Below are 22526 nucleotides of genomic sequence, written 5' to 3'. Positions count from 1 at the left end.
ACGTCATCCTCCTAAGCCTGTGATGTTCATCCTCGGCGCCGCTCTCCCAGGCTGCCTTTCGTCGTGGCCGGAACGTACAGTGCTCCCGGATACGGGGAGGAGCTTGCCTGGGGCGGCGGAGCCCGGTCATGGCCCGCCCCGTCTCTCTGAGTCATCCTTCTCGGACGCGGCTCCAGTCTGGCTCCTCATGCGGTGGCGGCACTTCTTGTGCGCTGCAGTTTCAGGTGAGTGCAACAGCTTCGGGGTTCCCCCACGCCCCATTTCGCCTTTGCTGTGTGCTGCGGAAATGTGCCCCCCCGGATCCCGCACTGCTTCGCGTTGGTTCCACAGTTATGGCGCTCTGCGTGCCTTCCCTTTGCTTTCTTCTACGGCGTTTAGCTGGCCGGGAGTGATGGGCTTCGTGGTCGTCCCGGCGCACGTGGGGATGTTTTGATGCACAGAATAACCAATGCATTAATTGGAAGAACGACTATTTAAACGGGCAGTTGGGCTACCTCTGAGGTCATCCAGTCCAACCCTTATTCCATGGATGAATCCACATCAGAGCATCCCATAGTTGTCCAGAGAACTGCTATGGGCACAGTGACTGAAATGGGGGGTTCCCCCCACCCAGGGTTCAGTGAGAACATCTAGAAATTGGAAGGGGTCCCTAGAGGTCATCTAGCCTGACCCCAGCTAAGTCCAGGATTCCCTGGAGCATTTCCAACAGCTGACCAGAGAAAGGCCAGTTTTCTCTGCAAGTCCTTGATTTATGACCCCAATTGTGCCCAAAATTTCTGTTGCTAAGCAAGGCGGTTGTTTATGAGTCACATCCAATTTTTTTGGATTATAGTTCCCATCACCTCCAGGCATCAGCTGTTGGATACTGAGCCATAATCCAGATCCTCAAATTTCTGGGGCTCCTTTAAAATAATCTTAGCGGCCATTACCCTGAATGCGCCAGCTCTGCTCATTTTATAAATAAAATCATCATCCAGAATCATTTCTTTGATGACAAACGGCTGCGTTCTTAGTTTTATTTTATTTATGAACATGTTTATACGTGGGGTCCTTAGTGCTCTCTGAGCTTGTCTTGTCTTTTTTGCAGACGTTTCGTTACCAAACTAGGTAACATCATCAGTGCTGCCTGATTATCCCCACTCTCTTTTAGCACTGATGATGTTCCCTAGTTGGGTCATGAAATGTCTACAAAAACAGCAGTTCATTTAGTGACTGTTTGAAGTTGCAAAAAGTGAAAAAAGTGACTTATGACCACTTCTCACACTTACGACCGTTGCAGCATCCCCAGGCTCACATCCAAATTCGGACATTGGGTAACTGACTCATATTTATGACGGTTGCAGTGTCCTGGGGTCATGTGATCCCCTTTTGCGACCTTCTGATGAGCAAAGCCAATGGGGGAAACCAGATTCACTTAATGGTGTAACTAACTCAACAACCGCAATGATTCACTTAACAACGGTGGCAAGAAATGTTGTAAAATGTGACCACTTAGGAATAGAAATGTTTGGGTTCAATTGTGGTCGTAAGTTGAGGACTATGTATATAAATTCTCAGGGCTGAATTTGTCAGTTTCTTGGAATTCTTTAACTCAATGAAACTCTGATCAGTATAAAATCTGAATGATAATCAGTTCCATGAATCCAGAAAGGATGGTGAAAAACAGTAATATTAAAAAAAATCTTCAATATTCTGAAATCAGTTCTGATGAATATTTAGGATTATGAAGATTTTTTTTTTATCGAAAAACTTATTTATGGAGAGATGAATGGAAGTTTAGAAGCTAAGGGCAGATGCCAGATTAAATACAATGAAGCATCTTATATGTGCTTTTGGCAATTATTAAAGCTATGTTAGAGCTGCCCATTTATTTGCAGGATGACAAGCAACTGAAGCAGGAAATATCTAATTATTGCTGCTTTTGCTGGGAAGCACATGTGCTGTGCTGTTCCCTGTTACTGAATTTCATGCATGGCTTATAATGCACGAACAGCCTTTGAAAGCCGGGTAAATTTCCCAGTAATTTATATAATTTACCTATTCCTTTAGTGAACTTCTGTGCCTTCAAATCATAATTGAATTCCAGATGCTTTCAACAGAGTCAAGGAGATAAAAGCTGCGAGGAACAAAGCACGGTGTAAATTAATAAATTAAAATACAGGTAATCCTCAACTTATAAAAGCTTGTTTAGTGACCATTCGAAGTGACGGTGGCACTGAAAAAAAGAGACTGATGATGGTTTTTCACACTTACGACCATTGCAGCGTCGCCCTAGTCAGAGGTGGACGTCACATAATGTAACAACCGGTTGGTTCATCCAGCACCGAAAATATGAGCGCATGTACACGACTTCAAAGACACGGCGAAATAGGACGGGATAGTGCCAGGGAGGGTGGCAGCCCACTGGTCACAACTACTGGTTCACTTGAACCTGTCTGGACCACCTCTGCCCACCTCTGCCCCTAGTCATGTGACTGGGGCAATGGACTTTCACTTTCCCTTCCTTCCTTCCTTCCTTCCTTCCACAGTATCTTCCCTCCCTCCCACACCCTTTTCTTCCCTTCCTCCTTCCTTCCTTTCATCCATGCTCCCTCCCTCCCTCCCACCTTCCTTCCCTCCCCCTTCCTTCCTCCCTCCCTCCCTCCTCCCTCCTCCCTCCCTCCCTCCTCCCTTTCTTTCCTTCCTTCCTCCTCCTCCCTCCCTCCCTCCTTCCTTCCTTCCTTCCTTCCTTCCTTCCTTCCTCCTCCTCCTCCCTCCTCTCTTTCCTTCCTTCCTTCCTTCCTTCCTTCCTTCCTTCCTTCCTTCCTTCCTTCCTTCCCTCCCTCCCTCTCTCCCCCCCTCCCTCCCTTTCCAGCATGAGTCAGTTTAATGATTCTATCTATCTATCTATTTATCTATCTATCTATCTATCTATCTATCTATCTATCTATCTATCTATCTATCTATCTATCTATTTTCTGTATTGTGCCTTTATTATTTTCACAAATACCTCACGGTGGCAAACATACCGGTAATTAATGTACCTTCCACCTCTTATTTTACCCACAACAATAACCCCGTGAGGCAGGTTGGGCTGAGAGAGAGGGATTAAAACAAAGCCACCCAGCTGGGTTTCATGCCTAAAGTGGGACTAGAACTCACCGTCACCTGGTGATTGGCTCAAAGTCACCCAGGTGGCTTTCTTGCCTCGGGAAGGACTAGAATTCCCTGTCTCCCATTTTCTAGCCTGATGCCTTGATCACTGGTCCAAATCAGCTCTTAACCCTAACCGCCAGGCCAAGCAGTTTAAACGGCGTTCTTTTTGAGCCAATTCCTTCTTTTGCCCTTCACTTTATACCTATGCCAGCCTGAAAGGAAGAGAGCAAATTTCTGTAACGCCATGACCTGGTTTGCAAATTTGGCTCCCAAATTATTCTCCTTGATCTTAATTTAATGACTTATATACCTCTCTCTTTTTTTTTTTGCTGTCCTTGGAGTGGCCATTGTAAAAGCGGTTTTAGATTAAAGCAGTCTATAAATAGGAAATAAGATTAGCGGTGCTTAATTGGGAAAAGGTTGTGGGGTTTTTTTTTAGGCTTCCTAATCACCTTTTCTTCGGAAGCCAAACGCTAGTCTCCTGCTGATTTTTCCTTGCTCGTCAAGACATTCTTGGCTGGAAACCGGCCTCATCAGACAATGTTACCTGCAAGGTGGATTTTATTCCTCACTTCAGCAAATATCCCTGAGGATGTTGGATTTCGAACCGCGTGGCCTTTCTGCGGCCGATGGCCGCATTTTAATCTGATGCACCACGTGGTCGAAACTCGTGGGCCTGTCAGTCACGGGAAAAGGGATAGAATCCAGGGAGTCCTCGAATTATGAGCACAATTGAGCCCAAAATCTCCATTGTGAATAGAATAGAAAGAATAGAATAGAATAGAATAGAATAGAATAGAATAGAATAGAATAGAATAGAATAGAATAGAATATTGGAATAAAGAATGGAATAGAAGAATAGAATAGAATAGAATAGAATAGAGCAGAGCAGAGCAGAGCAGAGCAAAACAGAATAGATTTCTTTATTGGCCAAGTGTGAGTGGACACACAAGGAATTTGTCTTTGGTGCACATGTTCTCAGGGTACATAAAAGAAAAGATATATTCGTCAAGAATTCTAAGGTAGAACACTTAATGAGAGTCATAGGGAATAAATAAGCAAATCATATTAGAAAACAGTCAATATAAATTGTAAGGATACAAGCAACAAAGTTAGTCATACAGTCATAAGTGGAAAGAGATTGGTGATGGGAACGATGAGAAAATTAATAGTAGTGCAGATTCAGTAAATAGTCTGACAGTGTTGAGGGAATTATTTGTTTAGCAGAGTGATGGCCTTTGGGGAAAAACTGTTCTTGTGTCTAGTTGTTCTGGTGTGCAGTACTCTATAGCGTCGTTTTGAGGGTAGGAGTTGAAACAGTTTATGTCCTGGATGTGAGGGATCTGCAAATATTTTCACGTTGAAGTCCTCTTCTTGATTCGTGCAGTATACAGGTCCTCAGTGGAAGGTAGGTTGGTAGCAATTATCTTTTCTGCAGTTCTAATTATCCTCTGAAGTCTGTGTTAAGTGAGTTTTGCCCCATTTTATGACTTTTCTTGCCACAACTATTAAGCGAATCTGCTTAACCTGCTGTTAATTTAGTAACAGGGTCGTTAAATGAAATCTGGTTTTCCCCCATTGCTTGTCAGAAGGTCGCAAAAGTGGATCGCGTGAACCTCGGGACTTGGCAACCATCATGAAACCATGGAAGTTGCCAAGCGTCTGAATTTTAATCACATAAATCATTTTTTTCACTGATGTTATAAGTTGGGACGGTCACTCAACAAATTCACACATCTGGAGCGAAAAGGCAGTGAAACGGCTGGGAAGAATGGGGAAGGTTCACAGCATCTACAGCAATGTGCCTCCATCTCCGTAACTTTTAAGACGCATGAACTTCAACTCCCAGAATTCCCTAGCCAGCACACATCCAGCTGTCTAGGGAATGCTGGGAGTTGAAGTCCATGTGTCTTAAAGCGGCTGAGTTTGAGAAATATTGGTGTAGAGAATAAGAAAGGAAAGAGATAGGCCAGGTCCATTATCAAACCAATAAAGGGAAAAACACAATTGAAGTCTAAAACAAGGAGACTTATACAAGCAATTCAGATACCTCCTTAATTCACATATGTATAAGGGGAGTGTGAGGCGTAAAGCACAACTAGACTTCCAAGAGAGTCTTCCTTGATTATGGGCCTCCAGGTTGATGCCAACTCTTGGTGGCCACCTAGGTCAGGGTTTCCAACCTTGGCAACTTTAAGACTTGTGGACTTCAATTCCCAGAGTAAAGCTGGCTGAGGAACTCTGGGAGTTGAAGTCCACAAGTCTTAAAGTTGCCAAAGTTGGAGACCCCTGACCTAGAAGACCCACCTAGGTTGATCCATGAGTCTCTCGCACATGTAATTGATTTACCCATCCCAGAGCTGGGATGGAACATTTTGAAGTACAGAAAAGTTTTTGTTGCTTGGAGGTCATCTGGTGACTGCATGAACACGAGTATTTTGACAGCAGAGCACCGGTAGTCCGTGCCTTTTTTAATTTATTTTTATTTTATTTTGTCACAACAGTATATATAAGCATAAGCAGGAAACAACCATACAACATATAAGCGTCTATATAATAAAAGGAAGCAATAGGACAGGAACGGTAGGCACTTTTGTGCTCTTACGCACGCCCCTTACAACAGTTCATTTAGTGATGAAATTTAGTGATGATTTACACAACGGTTCATTTAGTGATCAAAGTTACACTGGCACTGAAAAGGGTGACTTATGACCTCTTTTCACACTTAACGACCGCTGCAGCATTCCCAGGGTCACATGATTAAAATTCAGGCGCTTAGTCACCAAGTCATATTTATGACGGTCGCAGTGTCCTGAGGTCATGTGACTCCCTTCTATGACCTTCTGACAACCAAGTCAACGGGGGAACCATATTCACTTAACAACTTAACTGCAGTGATTCACTTAACAACTGTGGCAAAAGGGTTCTTAAAATTGGGCAAAACTCACAATGACTGCCTCACTTAACAGCAGATATATTGGGCTCAATTGTCGTAAGTTGGGGACTACCTGTACTTCACCAGTACCACCTATATAAGCCTTTAAACAAAATTAAATTCCCTATTCTAAATTAAGGGCCGTGGGCTTTCTGCAGGGGGGGGGGGCGCGGGTGTGTGTCTTTCCTGCCAATGCTAATCAGAATTCTTCCCAGTTAGCTTTTTTTGGGATCGTTCAAGATTAGCTAGCTGTCGCTCATCCGGATGGATGTATTAAATAAATGATGGATATATAAATTAAATGATGCTGACAAGAGCGCTCATCGTTTCTTAAAACGCCTTCTGTCCAAAGGCAGAGTTTACCTCCTCCGAAGCTAAGCTCACTCAGTCTTTAAGCCATTAATAGCAGGAGCCAAATTGTCTGCAGGAAACCACCAAAGGTGATTAGGGATTGAGACTGTCCCAAGGTGAAGACCAGATAATTGAGTCTTTAGACACTCTGAAACGAGCTGTTATTCCCTCTGCGCTGCCTTCTCCTCCAACACGATCCAGAGCCGTCCACTTCCTTTCTTGGAAACGTAAGAAGAAGCAGGATTTCATTACAGAACTGAATTTTAAAAGGTCCTCCAAAAACCAGGTGGAAGGTAAGCTGTGCAGGACCGCGAGAAAGCGGCCATCGGCGCTGATCTTCACAATAGAGTTTTTTCCCCCCACTCCCCTTCCCCTTCGGTTCTGCTTAATGGCAGCCCTCTTCTATTTTTATTTTCCAAAACCCGCTTCGTTGCTGTGTGTTCCTGGAGGAGCTTGCTGGGTTTTCACTGTGGGTGGGTGGCAAGAAGTATGAACCACGCATTAATGTGTTAATTGCATGAGACATTATTCATGCCTTCTGGTGGAGAGGCGGTGGGGAGGAACCTCAAAAGAAATAAACATCAAAAAATCTGGGCAGTTATATAAATGGAGCAAATCCAGGAAGCCAGATTTCAGATTAACAGAGTTGGAAGGGACCCTGTGGGTCATCTAGTCCAACCCCCCCGCCAGCAGACCCTACGCCATTTCTGACAGATGGCAGTCCAGTCTCTTCTTAAAAGCCTCCAGTGATGAAGCTCCCACAACTTCTGAAGGCAACTTCTGTTCCATTGGTTGATTGTTCTCACTGTCCGGAAATTCCTCCTTATTTCTAGGTTGAATCTCTCCTTGTTCAGTTTCCATTCATTTTTCCTTATCTCGCCTTCGGGTGCTTTGGAGAATAGCATGACCTCTTCTTTGTGGCAGCCCCTCAAATATTGGAAGAATGCTATCATGTCACCCCTAGTCCTTCTTTTCATCAAACTAGTCATACCCAGTTCCTGCAACCATTCTTCATAGCCTCCAGTCCCCTAATCATCTTGGTTGCTCTTTTCTGCACTTTTCTTTAAAGAGTCTAGAGTTTTTGATAAATCACTCAGGGTGGGGGAGGAATTAGAAATCTCAGATCATTCATATTATTTATTTATTTATTTATTTATTTATTCATATTTTTATACTGCCCTTCTCCGAAGACTCAGGGCGGTGTACAGCCAATAAAACAACAGAAATCCTAAACAAATTAAAATACTATAACAAGTTTAAAAATCTGATTCAACTACTGTATACTTAAAATATTAGCTAAAATTTTTCAGAAGCTAAAACCCTATTAAAAACCCGCTAAACCCCCCCATATTAAAATCAATCAGGCCAGCCCCGTTTGGTGAAAAAATAAAGTCTTGAGCTCGCGCTTAAAGGTCCGGAGATCAGGGAGGAGACGGAGTCCCACCGGCAGCTCATTCCATAGAGCCGGGGCCCCCACAGAGAACGCTCTTCCCTTGGGGGCCGCCAGCCTACATTGACTAGCTGACGGCACCCTAAGAAGACCCTCCCTGTGGGCGCGCACTGGACGTATCGGACAATAGGAGGTAACTGGCGGCAGCAGGCGGTCCCGTAAATATCCCGGTCCAATGCCATGGAGCGCTTTAAAGGTGATAACCAACACCTTGAAGCGCATCCGGAAGACCACCGGCAACCAGTGCAGCCTGCGCAGGAGAGGTGTTACATGGGAGCTACGAGGGGCTCCCTCAATCCCCCGCGCGGCCGCATTCTGCACCAGTTGGAGCCTCCTGGTGCTCTTCAAGGGGAGCCCCATGTAGAGACATTGCAGTAGTCCAGGCGGGAGGTAACGAGGGCGTGAGTGACCGTGCATAAAGAATCCCGGTCCAGGAAACGGCGCAATTGGCGAATCAGGCGGACCTGATGAAAAGCTCCCCTGGCGACGGCCGTCAAATGGTCTTCTAAAGACAGCCGTGCATCCAGGAGAACGCCTAAATTGCGCACCGATTCCCTGGGGGCTAACGATTCGCCCCCCCCACAGTCAGCAATGGGACGCCGGCATCCACAGCCACTCCGTCTTGGATGGGTTGAGTCGGAGCCTGTTCGTTTCCATCCAGACCCGAATCGACTCAAGACACCGAGTCATCACATCGACGGCTTCGTTGGGGTGGTTCGGGGTGGAGATGTACAGTTGAGTATCGTCAGCATACAGCTTATGGGTTGCTGCTTCGGAGTATTGAGAAAGTTAACTTTACTAGGGGGAAATAACATACAGCCATGAACGTGGCTGGCTGGGCTTTATCTAGAGATACATGTAAGAGTTCAAGAACGGGAAATGTTTTAGCGAAAAAATACACGGTTGCTTCACTTCTTCATTGTTGGGTTCTCCAATTCAGGCAGTCCTCGACTTACGACCACAATGGAGCCACAGATTTCCATTTCTAAGCCAGAGGGAAGCTTTGACCGATTTTACAACCTTTCCTGCTGTCGTTAAGTGAATCACTTTAGAGGTTAAGGTAGTAACATGGTGATTAAGCGAATCTGGCTTCCCCGTTAACTTGTGAGAACGTCGCTAAAGAGGATTGCGGTGACTCCAGGACACCGCAACTGTCATAAATATGAGTCAGTTACCAAGCATCCGAATTTTGATTATGTGCCTAAGGGGATTTTGCAATGGTTGTAAGTTGAAAACTATCATGTCACTTTTTTTTAACTTCAAATGTCTCTAAATGAATGGTTATAAATCAAGGATTAGCTGTAGGTGGTGTGAGATGAATAGAAAAGTTATACTTGGATGCTGAAGGAACACACACTTTGTGAAGAGAACGTCACAATTATTCAGAAGGTCCAGTAAGTTTCTTTTCTGGAATTTTTTTTTTATTGGTAACATGCCCGTTTAAAGTTTCCACGTCATTTTTACACCTTTCCAATCTAAGGAGCAACGGAATATATTGTTAATTTCAAGAGATCCTCAAGATTACCCTATCCAGCTGTAGATGTTTCTAAAAACATTTCTTTCTGCAGAATCAAGGTGGTTTTGTTTTGCATTTGCTTCTTACAGTTGCCTCTTTTCCCTGTATTTCTCCACCCTGTTTCAAAGGTCATCTTTTCATTCTTTCAAATACTAACACGGTTGCTGTGGTAGTTCACAGTTTATTTAAGGTCACAGTGATAACAACAGCCAATGTGTACAAAACCTAAGCAGAGTCTCTGACAGTCACGTGCCTGAATGGCTAGCTTTTTAATAGGAGCGTGTGCAGAAAAATATTCCAAAAGCAGTCCAAGGTTCAGAGAGACAGATCAGAGTCATTACCCAGCCTGAAAGTCAAAGTTTCATGGGCAGAATTTACACATATGGAAGAGCCAAAGTTGGATTGTTTCCACCAAAGGAAGAGAGGCCGGGGCTACCTAGTAAATCAAGCAACGTGTTTTTAATAAAGAGATTTACTCCCTTGCTTGACAAGGAGCCCCATAGAACATTGTTGTCCTATTCCAGCTCCCCAGGTGGAATCGCCGCCGCGCCCCCGACCCCGCCCGGTCCCCCGGAGGGGGCGGAACGGCAGGGAAGCGCAGGCGCCTCTCCCAGCCGCGGCGCGCGCCTGACAATCAGTCTTATTTTTTAATATTGTACTATATTGTATGCATGTATGTATGTATTTATTTATTTACTGATTTATTTCCTGCGTTTATTTGTTCACAAATAAGGCAGTGAACAATAACCAACACACCTCCATCCTCACATTTTCACAACCACAACAACCCTGTGAGGTGGGTTCGGCTGAGAGAGAGGGACTGGCCCAAAGGCACCCAGCCGGCTTTTATGCCTGAGATGGAACTAGAACTCCCCGTCTCCTGGTGATTGGCTCAAAATCATCCAGCTGCTTCCATGTCTAAGGCGGGACTAGAATTCCTTGTCTCCTGATGACTGGCCCAAAGTCGCCTAGCCAACGTGCATGCCTAAAGCAAGACTAGAACTCACTACCTCCCGCTTCCTAGCCTCGCGCCTTGACCACTAGACCGAACTGGCTCTTTTCGTAGGTTTTTTTTTTAACAACTCTGCTCAGCTTTATAAACTCACCCACCCCTTTTCTCTCTCGTCTTTCTGCAGTTATGAAAGGACCAAGGCCAGTGGTACTGAGTGGCCCATCGGGTGCAGGGAAAAGCACTTTATTGAAGAAACTTCTCAGAGATTATGACAACGTCTTTGGCTTCAGCGTCTCCCGTGAGTGAGCCCTTGTCTGCACCGACAGTGTGCAAAGGGAAGCGTGCATATGTGGGCTGGCCAGCGGGCTGAGCCTTCCAAAACACCATTCCAGTTAAAACTACAGGCAGCTACATTCACACATTGGAACTCCGCTTGGGTCATCCTAGCTTCAATTGCCCCTTTATTCCTTTAGTTACTTCTGCTGTTAGGAGCATTATTATTATTATTATTTATTTGATTTCTATACCGCCCTTCTCCCGAAGGACTCAGGGCGGTGTACAGGCAAGAATAAAACAGACGGTACAATATACAAATTTAAAATGCAGTTAAAAAACTTATTTTAAAATTGGCCTGAGAAGTAAAATATATAATAAGCTAAAAAAACCCCATTTAAAATTATTTAAATTATGAATCTCCAAATGATGAATGAATTAGATGCATTCTGAATTTAGCTCACGCCGATTATGGCTATAGAGGTAGCCCTCAGCTTATGACCACAATTGAGCCCAAAATCTATGTTGCTAAGCGAAACCTATGTTAAGTGAGCTCTGCCCCATTTCATGACCTTTCTTGCCGCAGCTGTGAAGTTAGTCACACGGTTGTTAAGTGAATCTGGCTTCCCCATTGACTCTGCTTGTCAGAAGTCAATGGGGAAACAATATCCTTCCTGTAAAAGACTACTTCAGCTTCAATCGCAATAATACACGAGCACACAATAGATTTAAGCTTAATGTGAACCGCTCCAATCTTGATTGCAGAAAATATGCTTCAGTAACAGAGTTGTTAATGCCTGGAATGCACTACCTGACTCCATAGTCTCTACTCAAAATCCCAAAAGCTTCAACCGAAAACTGTCTACTATTGACCTCACCCCATTCCTAAGAGGGCTATAAGGGGCGTCCATAAGAGCACAAAAGTGCCTACCGTTCCTGTCCTATTGTTCCCTTCATTATATCAAATTAACATAGCTGTTGCATATTTTTACTTATATATTTTTTTATTTTTTTTTCTTTTTGTTTACATTTATATCCTGCCCTTCTCCGAAGAATCAGGGTGGCTTACACTATGTTAAGCAATAGTCTTCATTCTATTTGTATATTTATATACAAAGTCAACTTATTGCCCCCCCAACAATCTGGGTCCTCATTTTTCCTACCTTATAAAGGATGGAAGGCTGAGTCAACCTTGGGCCTGGTGGGGCTTGAACCTGCGGTAATTGCAGGCTGCTGCTGTTAATAACAGACTGTCTTAGCAGTCTGAGCCACCAGAGGCCCTTTTATGATGTGTTATTTTTTTATGTCGATGTTTGTGTATACTGTTGTGACAAAATGAAATTTAAAAAAAAAAAAGGTCACAAAAGGGAATAATATGACCTCAGGACACTGCGACCGTCATAAATAGGAGTCACTTGCCAAGGGTCTGAATTCTGATCACATAATTATGGAGATGCTGCAACGGTCGTACATATGAAAATGGTCATAAGTCACTTTTTTTCAGCGCTGTTGTAACTTTGAATGGTCACCAAATGGACTGTTGTAGGTCTAGGACTATCTATAGCGTTTCATTTTTCTCCCTTGCTGTTGACACTAATGCAGGTAGTCCTCGACTTACAATCTCAATTGGGACCAGAAAGGAGGTGGTTTTTAAGTGAGTTGAGCCTGATTTTGCGTCCTTTTTTTTTTGCCAAGGTTGTTAAGCGAATCACTGTAGTTGTTAAGTGAATCACATGGTCATTAAGCAAATCCGGGTTTCCCCATTGACGGGAAGCTAGCTAGGAAGATCTCAAATAATGATTACGTGATTTAGGGGCTCTGCAACCGTCATAAGTACATGCCAGTTGCCAAGCGTTGAAATTTGATCATGGCAACGGTTGTAGGTGTGAAAAACGGTCATTGGTCCCTTTTTTCAGCGCTGTCGTAACTCTGAATGGTCAGTAAACGAATGGTTGTAAGTCAAGGACTATCCATAGCATCCTTTCTCCTCCATTGCTAACCTCTTTTGTCTTGTCATAGTCCTTAACTTACAACCATTCATTTAACGGCTGTTTGAACTTAGAATAGCACTGGAAAAAGTGATCTATGAGTGTTTTCACACTTAAGACCGTTGCAATACGCTTCACTTAACAACTATGGTCCTCAGTTGAGGACTACCTGTATTCATTATTTATTTATTTATTTATTTATTTATTTATTTATTTATTTATTTATTAATTAATTAATTAATTAAATTTTTATACCGCCCTTCTCCCGAAGGACTCAGGGCGGTGTACAGCCAGAATAAAAACAAAATATATACAATTTAAAACAACATTTAAAAAGAGCAAATTATTAAGGCTGATTATTAAAATTTAGATTTAAAAATTTAAAAATATTAAGAATACCCAATTAAAATTCAACACTAATTATGCCAGTCCCGCTTTAATGGAATCAGGGCATAATTTAAAAGTGAAGAGAAGATGCGATTAAGTCAATGGAGGGCTAGAAAGGATTATAAGCATTATGGAGTTTTTCTCCTCAAAAAATTATTGTTATTATTTTTTTCCTACTTTCAGATACTACAAGGCAACCACGACCTGGGGAAGTCAACGGAAAAGGTAAAGAAACCAAACATAAATTGAATTGCCATCGCTTTCCTCAAATCTGGATCCCGGAAGCAAATTATGATTCCCAATCAAACCTAGTTAACACGGGCCGAATACAGATAGTCCTTGATTTACGACCACACTGGAGCCCACAATTTTTGTTGCCCCTGCAGTTGACAAATTAGTAACACAGTTAAATTAATCTGGATTCCCCGCCGACTTTGCTCATCAGGTCGCAAAAGGGGATCACGTGACACACACACACACACTACGACCGTCATAAATATGAGTCAGTTGCCAAGCATCCACATTTTGATCCCATAACCATGAGGGATGCCGCAACGGTCGTAAGTGTGAAAACTGGTCGTAAGTTACTTAAAAGTGCGGTTGTAACTTTGAAGGGTCATTAAATGAACCGTTGTAGGTCAAGGACTTCCTGTAGCTGCCTCTCTTGTTAAATTTTGAATCCTGACTTTTGATCAGGAGTTCAAGAATGAATTCTAATTTTCTTCACAACAGCCTTGTGAGGTAGGTTGTGCGAGAGAGGGGTTCTTTGGGGGAAGTCTTCCAATTCTGAGGATTATTTTGGGTTTCCTTTAAAATAATTTTTAAAAGCTATTTAAAATAGTTAAATAATTTTAAATAATTAATTTAGTTAGATATTCTGGTTTTATTATATAAGTATTTTTGTGTCTACCCAGAGTTACCTTATGGTAAGATCCAATAAATTTCATAAATAAATAAATTAGGAATTTTCACTTCACTAAAAAATAAACATGGAATACTTCCAATCGTTCCCAATTCTGAGGCTTCTTTTATTTTTTTTAAAGAATTCGTTATTTATATGTTTATTTATTAAATTTATCTGCCGCCCGTCTTATAACAAAATGGTTTGGTAATAGTTGATTTAGTAATAGTAATTATTATTTTTATTGGAAAAATAAAAATGGATTTTTATCAGAAATTTTCCCTTCAGTAAAAAATAAGAATTATTAGGAATAAGTATTAGCTAATAAATAATTATATAATTATAATCATAATTTTAAAATTATAATTATTTTTTATAAAATTATATTTATTTGAAATTTTTACTGAAGTAAAAAAATGAAGGTGAAATACTACAAATTCCAATTCTGAGGGTTTTTTGAAATAGTTTAATAATTGAATTATTAAGAACAATTGTGTATCCATAATTCATAATAACTTTTATTAATTACTTTTTACTTAAGCAAAAAAATCACAAAGAGAAAAAAAAGGAAAAATGAAAAGAAAGTGGCGAAAAATAATACAGGTTAAAAAAAGGAAAGAAAAGATATATAAAGGAACAACTTTCAATCTCCTTTACTAAGTAACCTATTGTCTTGCACCCCTCCTTAAAATGACGCATAATTCCCATCTTCCCACGTTCAGCCCTGTTTAATCTGGATTTATTTATTTAATTTAAACCCATAAGTAAGAAATCACTGTTTCTTCTCTTTTGTGTTCTTCTCTTTTCTTGTTCCTTTTGAGTTGTTCTCGAGAGAACACACAAGAGGACCACAATCCCATCTCTCTTAAGAACGCCGAGGAACGCAGCCAACATCTCTTTGTGAAAACCTGGTTTGTTTCTTGCCCTAGATTACCACTTTGTAACCAGGGAAGAGATGCAGAAGGAGGTTGAGGCAGGAGAATTTGTGGAGCACGCAGAGTTTTCGGGCAACATTTACGGAACGAGGTAGCCTCTTTGAAACGGATCGAGAGATATATTGCTTCTCTAATGGTTTGTAAACATGAGGACTAGGCTCTTAGATATACATAAAGTATTTTATATACCAAACACCCAGGTATAGAATAGGCGGTACCTGGCTCAATAGTAGTGAGAGGAATCTTGGAATCTTAGTGGACAACCATTTAGATATGAGCCAGCCGTGTGCAGCAGCTGCCAAAAAAGCCAACACAGTTCTGGGCTGCATAAACAGAGGGATAGAATCAAGATCACGTGAAGTGTTAGTGCCACTTTATAAGGCCTTGGTAAGGCCACACTTGGAATACAGCATCCAGTTTTGGTCGCCACGATGTGAAAAAGATTGTTGAGATTTTGGAAAGAGTTCAGAAAAGAGCAACAAAGATGATTAGAATCAGTCCTGGGATTCAGCCGGTTCAGGCAATCCGGTTGTTAAATTGCTGGCTGGGCCCACCCCACCCCTTCCAGCAGTCCCCACGTGCCCTGTTTTTGGCTCCCAGGTAAGTGCAGGGAGGCCTGCTAGACCCAAAACGGGACGTTTTTGCTCCCAGGGGGGTGCAGGAGGCCGAGAGCTGCCTGTCATATCCCCTAGCCATGCCCAGTTGTTAAATTATTTGAATCCCACCACCGATTAGAGGGCTGGAGGCTAAAAAATTAAAAGGAATGGTTGCTGGAATTTTGGTACGTCTAGTTTAATGAAACGAAGGACTAAGGTCTGACATTTTTCCAATATTTGAAGGGAAATGCCTGAAAGAGGAAGGGGTCAACCTATTCTCCAGAGCAGGGGTCTCCAACTTTGGCCATTTTAAGCCTGGGGGACTTCAACTCCCAGAATTCCCCAGCCAGCTTAAAGTGGCCAAGGTTGGAGACCCCTGCTCCAGAGCACCTGAAGGCAAGACAAGGAATAACGGATGGAAAATAATCAAGGAGAGAAGCAACCTAGAACTAAGGTTTCTTTGGTAGGACTGGTCTATCAGGGCAACCTGGTCTACCCAGTTATGGGACGATGCACACTGCTTCCTTTTCCCTCTTAGAGGTTAATACATCTACCTAATACGTTAAGTAACCCAGGTTCGAATCCCGGTAAGGGTACGGCTAGCTGATGAAAGCTAAAACAGCTTGAAACAGACCTGTACTCGTCTCCCTTTATTTCTTTGGTCAGCGAAACGTAAGTTTTCCCGACAGTGAAAACAATTAACCCGTGGAACAACTTGCCTCCAGAAGTTGTGAATGTACCAACACTGGAAGTTTTCAAGAATAGACTGGGTGGCCACTTGGTCTGGAATGGAATAGGCCCTATTGATGCCCAGTAATGGTGAACCTTTTAGGGACCAAGTGCTCAAACCGGAATATGTGTGCATAAGTGCACGCTGGAACATCGGAAACTCGGAAGACCAGCTGACCGGCGCACACATGCCTTTTTTTTGGACCATTTTCAGGCTGTTTTCTAGGCCATTTTCTGGGCATTTTGAGGTTGTTTTTGGCCCAGAAACGGCCTGGTTTTTGTCCATTTTCCAGCACTCTGGTGCCTGCGAAGAGCAGCTGGTGACAGTGCAAGTGAACCACAGAGAGGGCTCTGTGGGTCACCTTTGGCACGCGTGCCATAGGTTCACCATCACAGGAATAGAGGGTTTCCTGTCTGAGCAGAGGGGGTTGGACTAGAAGACCTCCAAGGTCCCTTCCAACTCTTCTGTTATTGTCCTATTTCGCAACGCCTGTCAGCTAAGATACCTAAATAGAAATTTAAAATGTTCACCCTCATTTTTTTCAGAGACATTGTATATAAACTCATTAAAAAAAAAAAAAAAAGACAAGAATTGTAATCACTCCTCTTCCTTCTCCCGGCCAGCAAAGCCGCCATCCAGGCTGTCCAAGCTCAGAACCAGATCTGCATCCTAGATATTGACCTCCAAGGGGTGAGGAACATCAAGAAAACAGACCTGAACCCCATCTATATCTCCGTCCAAGTCCCCTCCATAGAGATTTTGGTAAGAGTTTGAGTTACTAATGTTTGCAGTTATGGTTGTAGTTGATGTACCGGGTTGCTGGTTTATGGTAGCAACTCAAAATCCAGACAATAATGGTCCTTCTGCTGGATCAGATCTTTGTAAGGCAGCACTTCAAATGCCACTTTTTATTTTATTTTATACACAAACGCTTAATGTATCAGTCAATCCTTCAGTGTGTCATCTCGGTGTTTCTTCAGTGACTTCGTCTTATTTCTTCTGTCTTCATTTTCACTTAATCTATTACAACATCTCCCCCAAAAATACAATATTTTACTTACAACATTCTCTTACATAAGTATTCATTTGTTTATCTATATCCCTTTTATAGCCAATGGTAAAACTGACCCCATTATCTTAAAATATTCTGAATCCTCTCTTTCTTCAATTATCAAAGTTAATCTATTCATTTCTGCACAGTCTTTAAGATTTTCTTAATTACTTCCCCTTCCAGAGGTATTTTCTCTGCTTTCCAATTTTGCGCAAATACAATCCTCGCTGCTGTTATTACATGTATGATCAAATGTATATTTTCTTTACTAATTTTCTCTGGAAAGTTACCTAATAGGAACAGCTCCGGTTTTAAATCTTCAAATGCCTCTTATAGTAGCCACTCAGAAGTGCTTTGAAGACCTTTCCTGTTCTACGTTCTTCTCTAACGTATAGGTAGAACAGCGTCTTCAGTAGTCCTGTCTCATGAATAAACCCTCCGGGCATGCTAGACTGAGCTAAATCCAAAAAACAGGGAATTTCCGAAGGGTTTTGCACTCAAGACACATCAACCATCAGTAGACCTAAAGAGAGAGATAGGATAGCTTGCGTTGATGGGGGAGAGGTTTTCTCCTTGGTAGTTCCTTGAAGAGGGTATTGTTTTCTGAAGAATGTCTGGTGTTAATCCATGCTTATCTGGGGTTCTTTTTTTGTGTGTAGTCCTTGCTCTCTGCGTTTGGGTTGTTTTCCTGCAGACATATTTGTGACCCAACTAGATAACTTCATCAATACTACAAGGGAGTGAGGTTTGTGGAGTCGAGAGAAGAGGAGGAGGAGAAGTCTATGTGGCTCCTTGGTGCTCTTTGAGCTGGGTTCTTTTCTTGCAGACATCTCATGACCCAACTAGAGAACGTTATCAGTGCTAGGAGGGGGGTTTGCTCTGTTTATATAGACTGGTTTGCCCTGTCATTATTGGTGGGAGTATTCATGGTGGTTCCTTGATCAGCACTGATGCTGTTACCTGGTTGGGTCATGAAACGTGTGCAGGAAAACCACCAAGCTTAGAGAGCACCCAGGACCCCACAGTTCAACGCTGAGTTACAAATACTTTCTTCTATCGAAAACAGCGAGACCCTCCCCCAGAAATGTAAAACGCCATTTTTCCTCTGTTTTCCCAAAGGAGAAACGGTTAAGGGAGAGACAGACCGAGACGGAAGAAAGCTTACAGAAGCGGCTACAAGCGGCTGCCACCGACATGGAACTCAGTGAGTTAATTTGAAGACTTTTTTTGGGGGGGGCAGTTCTCTCCTGATCCCCAATATGGAGGAAACGGGTTTGGTCCAAACTTCAGCAGGTTTGATCTTCTGGAATGAAAGAACCAGAGGGAAGGAGGGAAGTTCGAGTCTGGGAAGTATCAACTCAGCATGAGATTTGTCCCTGCTTATCTAATTTTATGAACTCTGCCAATCAAAAGACCCAATACAGGTAGTCCTTGACTTACAGCCATTCATTTAGTGACCATTTGACGTCACAGTGGCACTGAAAAAAGTGACTTATAGCCATTTTTCTCCTGCACTTCATTGCAGCATCCCGATGTTGATGTGATCCAAATTCATACGCTTGGGAACTGACTTGTATTTATGACTGTTGTAGCATCACGTGGTCTCCTTTTTGCAACCTTCTGACGAGCAAAATCGGTACAGAAACCAGATTTGTTTAAGAATAACCGCTTAAGGATAACTTAACAACAGAAGAGGTCATAAAATGGGTCAAAACCGTCTCGCTGAGCAACAGTATTTTTTTTTTAAACTCCGTTGTGGTCACAAGTCGAGGATTAGCCATACTTTTTTAATCCAGCCTACCTCACAGGGCTGTGGTTGCAAGACAAAAAACGACGAGGAAAATGTCGTATTTATGAAGATCCGTAATTTCTGGGCTAACTTTCATCATAGTTTTTTTTTTGTCAGGTTGTGGGTGTGTCTAAAACCTTCTAATTTTTGGTTTATGCTAGGTAAGGAGGCTGGCCTTTTTGACATGATCATCATTAATGATGACTTGGAGGAAGCTTATACAAAACTGAAAAACGTTCTGGCGGAGGTGAGTCGTCGGGACTTTGCGGGAAGCATCCTTCACAAGTTCAACTCGCAAGCCATTTCCTGGATCACAAATATCCTCGTTAAACCATCGCATTTCTTGGGAACTTCCAGAAAAATAGTTTCTTGGAGGAAAACAGGACTGGTTTGCAATGGGAAGAGCTGCCTGGCACTGGGCTGGGTTTTAGTTACCTATCATTATTTAATTAGTGTATGTAAGAGCAGGACAAAATATAAATGAACACATAACACAATCCACGTAAATATATATAAAATTTCTGTGGGGGGGTACGATGGTGGCTTCATAACTATATGTCCAGTTTAGCTATCTAAGGGATTGCCCCTGGGTTGGGTTTTTCTGTTTTTTGCAATTTTGCACAAATTGCACTCAGTACAGGTAAGTCCTTGACTTACAACCACAACTGAGCCCAAAATCTCTCAGGGAGAGTCGTTAAGTGAATTTTACCCCATTTTACAACCTTTCCTGCCACAATTGGAGCATTGCGGCCGTTGTAAATATGAATCAGTTGCCAAGCGCCTGAATTTTGATCATGTGACAATACTCTGGCGCGGGTGGGCGGGTACAGGCCCACCTGCAGTCGCCACTACTGGTTCGCTCAAACCAGTATGACCTGGCTGAATACCACCTCTCGTCATAACTCCCTTTTTCCAGTGCTGTTGTAACTTTCAACGGTCACTAAATGAACGGTTGTAAGTCAAGGACTATCTATAGTTGGCATTTTGCAACGAAGGGAATCTTTCCATCTCTTATTTGGAGGAGCGGGAGGAGGAGGAAGGAGAAGAGGAGGAAATTGGACAGTCACTTGTCTGAAATGGGACAGGGTTTCCTGCTTAAGCAGTGGGGTTGGACTGGATGACCTCTAGGGCTCCTAACAACTCTGTTATTTGGAAGAATGGGAGGAGGAGAAGGAATGAGGAGGAGAATTGAGAAGGAGAAGAAGAGGAGGAGGAGATTGGACAGTCACTTGTCTGAAATGGGACAGGGTTTCCTGGTAGGGTTGGACTGGATGACCTCTAGGGTTCCTTCCAACTCTGTTATTTGGAGGAATGGGAGGAGGAGGAAGAGGAAGGAGGAGGAGAATTGAGAAGGAGAAGAGGAGGAAAAGGAGGAGGAGGAGGAGGAGGTTGGACAGTCACTTGTCTGAAATGGGACAGGGTTTCCTTCTTAAATAGTGGGTTGGACTGGATGACTTCTAGGGTTCCTTCCAACTCTTATTTGGAGGAATGGGAGGAGGAAGGAGGTGGAGAATTGAGAAAGAGAAGGAGAAGAAGAGGAGGAGGACATTGGACAGTCACTTGTCTGAAATGGGACAGGGTTTCCTGCTTGAGCAGTGGGGTTGGACTGGATGACCTCTAGGGTTCCTTCCAACTCTGTTATTTGGAGGAATGGGAGGAGGAGGAAGAGAAAGGAGGAGGAGAATTGAGAAAGAGAAGGAGAAGAGGAGGAGGAAATTGGACAGTCACTTGTCTGAAATGGGACAGGGTTTCCTGCTTGAGCAGTGGGGTTGGACTGGATGACCTCTAGGGTTCCTTCCAACTCTGTTATTTGGAGGAATGGGAGGAGGAGGAAGAGGAAGGAGAAGGAGGAGGATAAGAAGAGGAGGAGGAGATTGGACAGTCACTTGTCTGAAATGGGACAGGGTTTCCTGCTTAAGCAGTGGGGTTGGACTGGATGACCTCTAGGGTTCCTTCCAACTCTGTTATTTGGAGGAATGGGAGGAGGAGGAAGAGGAAGGAGGAGGAGAATTGAGAAGGAGAAGGAGAGGAGGAGGAGGAGGAGATTGGACAGTCACTTGTCTGAAATGGGACAGGGTTTCCTGCTTGAGCAGTGGGGTTGGACTGGATGACCTCTAGGGTTCCTTCCAACTCTGTTATTTGGAGGAATGGGAGGAGGAGGAAGAGGAAGGAGAAGGAGGAGGATAAGAAGAGGAGGAGGAGATTGGACAGTCACTTGTCTGAAATGGGACAGGGTTTCCTGCTTGAGCAGTGGGGTTGGACTGGATGACCTCTAGGGTTCCTTCCAACTCTGTTATTTGGAGGAATGGGAGGAGGAGGAAGAGGAAGGAGAAGGAGGAGGATGAGGAGGAGGAGATTGGACAGTCACTTGTCTGAAATGGGACAGGGTTTCCTGCTTGAGCAGTGGGGTTGGACTGGATGACCTCTAGGGTCTGAGCGACATAAATTAGTAAAATTGAAATTAAATTCTGCCATGTTGTTTTTGGGGTCTGGACCATTCTGTGGCTAAAATCTCTCTGTTCGCTTTCTTGCAGGAGATCGAGAAAGTGCAGGAATCGAAGAAAACATGAAATCTCCTGGCGGTGGAGATCCACTGGAGCCCTGGAGTCATTCCTCAACGTGTTTCATTGTGATTATTATTGTGCTGTGTTTGAGAAAAACACTCATAAATCCACCCAAATGTATAAATACTCATACATTCCTTTTTAGCTCGCTTCTCCTGTTAATTTCTTCCTCGACACTTTCTATTAAAGGAGAAAAGTTATCATCCGGTTATTCTGCTTAATTCTTTCTGCGTTTTGACATCCAGGGGAGGAGAAAGAAAGAAAGAAAAAAAGAATTCAAAGCGTTATAAAGAGGTTTTAAAATTCTCCTTTTAGTGAAGTTTCCCACATTTCTAAAAGAGAAATCTTATGTCCTGTTTTGGATTGAATAACCCACCACCTCATTTATCCCTGCTGTGCAATGAGTTTTTCTTGGGAAGGGGTAGTGGGCCAGATTCAATACAAGCCAGTTTTGGGGCGAGAATCCTTTGATAACCCTCCAAACAAACCACAATAGATTCTCTCATCCATCAAAGAATACATAAAATACATCAAAGAATAACAGAGTTGGAAGGGTTCTTCTGTTTTGTTTTTATTTTTATTTTTAAGGCTGTCTATTCTCATTAAAATGAATTCTGCGTCGGTGCCCTTAAGTAACGTTTCCACTGTTATTAAGAGAGGCAGCCTCATACCTGCCAGCAGGCAAATATTCTCCATTCTGGTCTCCTTCCTTGTGATGCACAGCTGAAAATACACACACACACACAGAACCTGACAGCTTGTCCATCATCTTCAAAATGCCCCGCTGGAATTTAAATCAGCAGCAATCTGTCTTCCGTGGCCCTTTAAGATTACGCTAGAAAGGGCTAATAAACAATTAGGCATTGTGTTCTCTACCAGAAAACCATCAAGTGTCATCCACTGGAAGATGGATGGACCTAGCAACTCCCAGAAATCCCCAGCCAGCATGGCTCAAATTATATATCAATCTTTT

General features: G+C 42.9%; 1 protein-coding gene across 1 annotated transcript; it reads left to right on the top strand.

The window, feature by feature from the left end:
- Positions 1-8: 8 nt before the first annotated feature.
- GUK1 (guanylate kinase 1) lies at positions 9-21758 on the top strand. Its single transcript, XM_058179987.1, has 8 exons — positions 9-224; positions 10524-10637; positions 13171-13212; positions 14818-14914; positions 16773-16911; positions 18320-18404; positions 19151-19236; positions 21524-21758. Exons 1-8 carry the CDS (start codon positions 23-25, stop codon positions 21557-21559), a joined length of 801 nt encoding a protein of 266 aa, XP_058035970.1. The 5' UTR covers positions 9-22; the 3' UTR covers positions 21560-21758.
- Positions 21759-22526: the final 768 nt, after the last annotated feature.

The sequence above is a fragment of the Ahaetulla prasina genome, chromosome 4, assembly GCF_028640845.1.
Source record: "Ahaetulla prasina isolate Xishuangbanna chromosome 4, ASM2864084v1, whole genome shotgun sequence".
Taxonomy (NCBI): Eukaryota; Metazoa; Chordata; class Lepidosauria; order Squamata; family Colubridae; genus Ahaetulla; species Ahaetulla prasina.
Note: the sequence above shows the minus strand (reverse complement) of the source record. Positions and strands in the feature narration are given on the sequence as shown.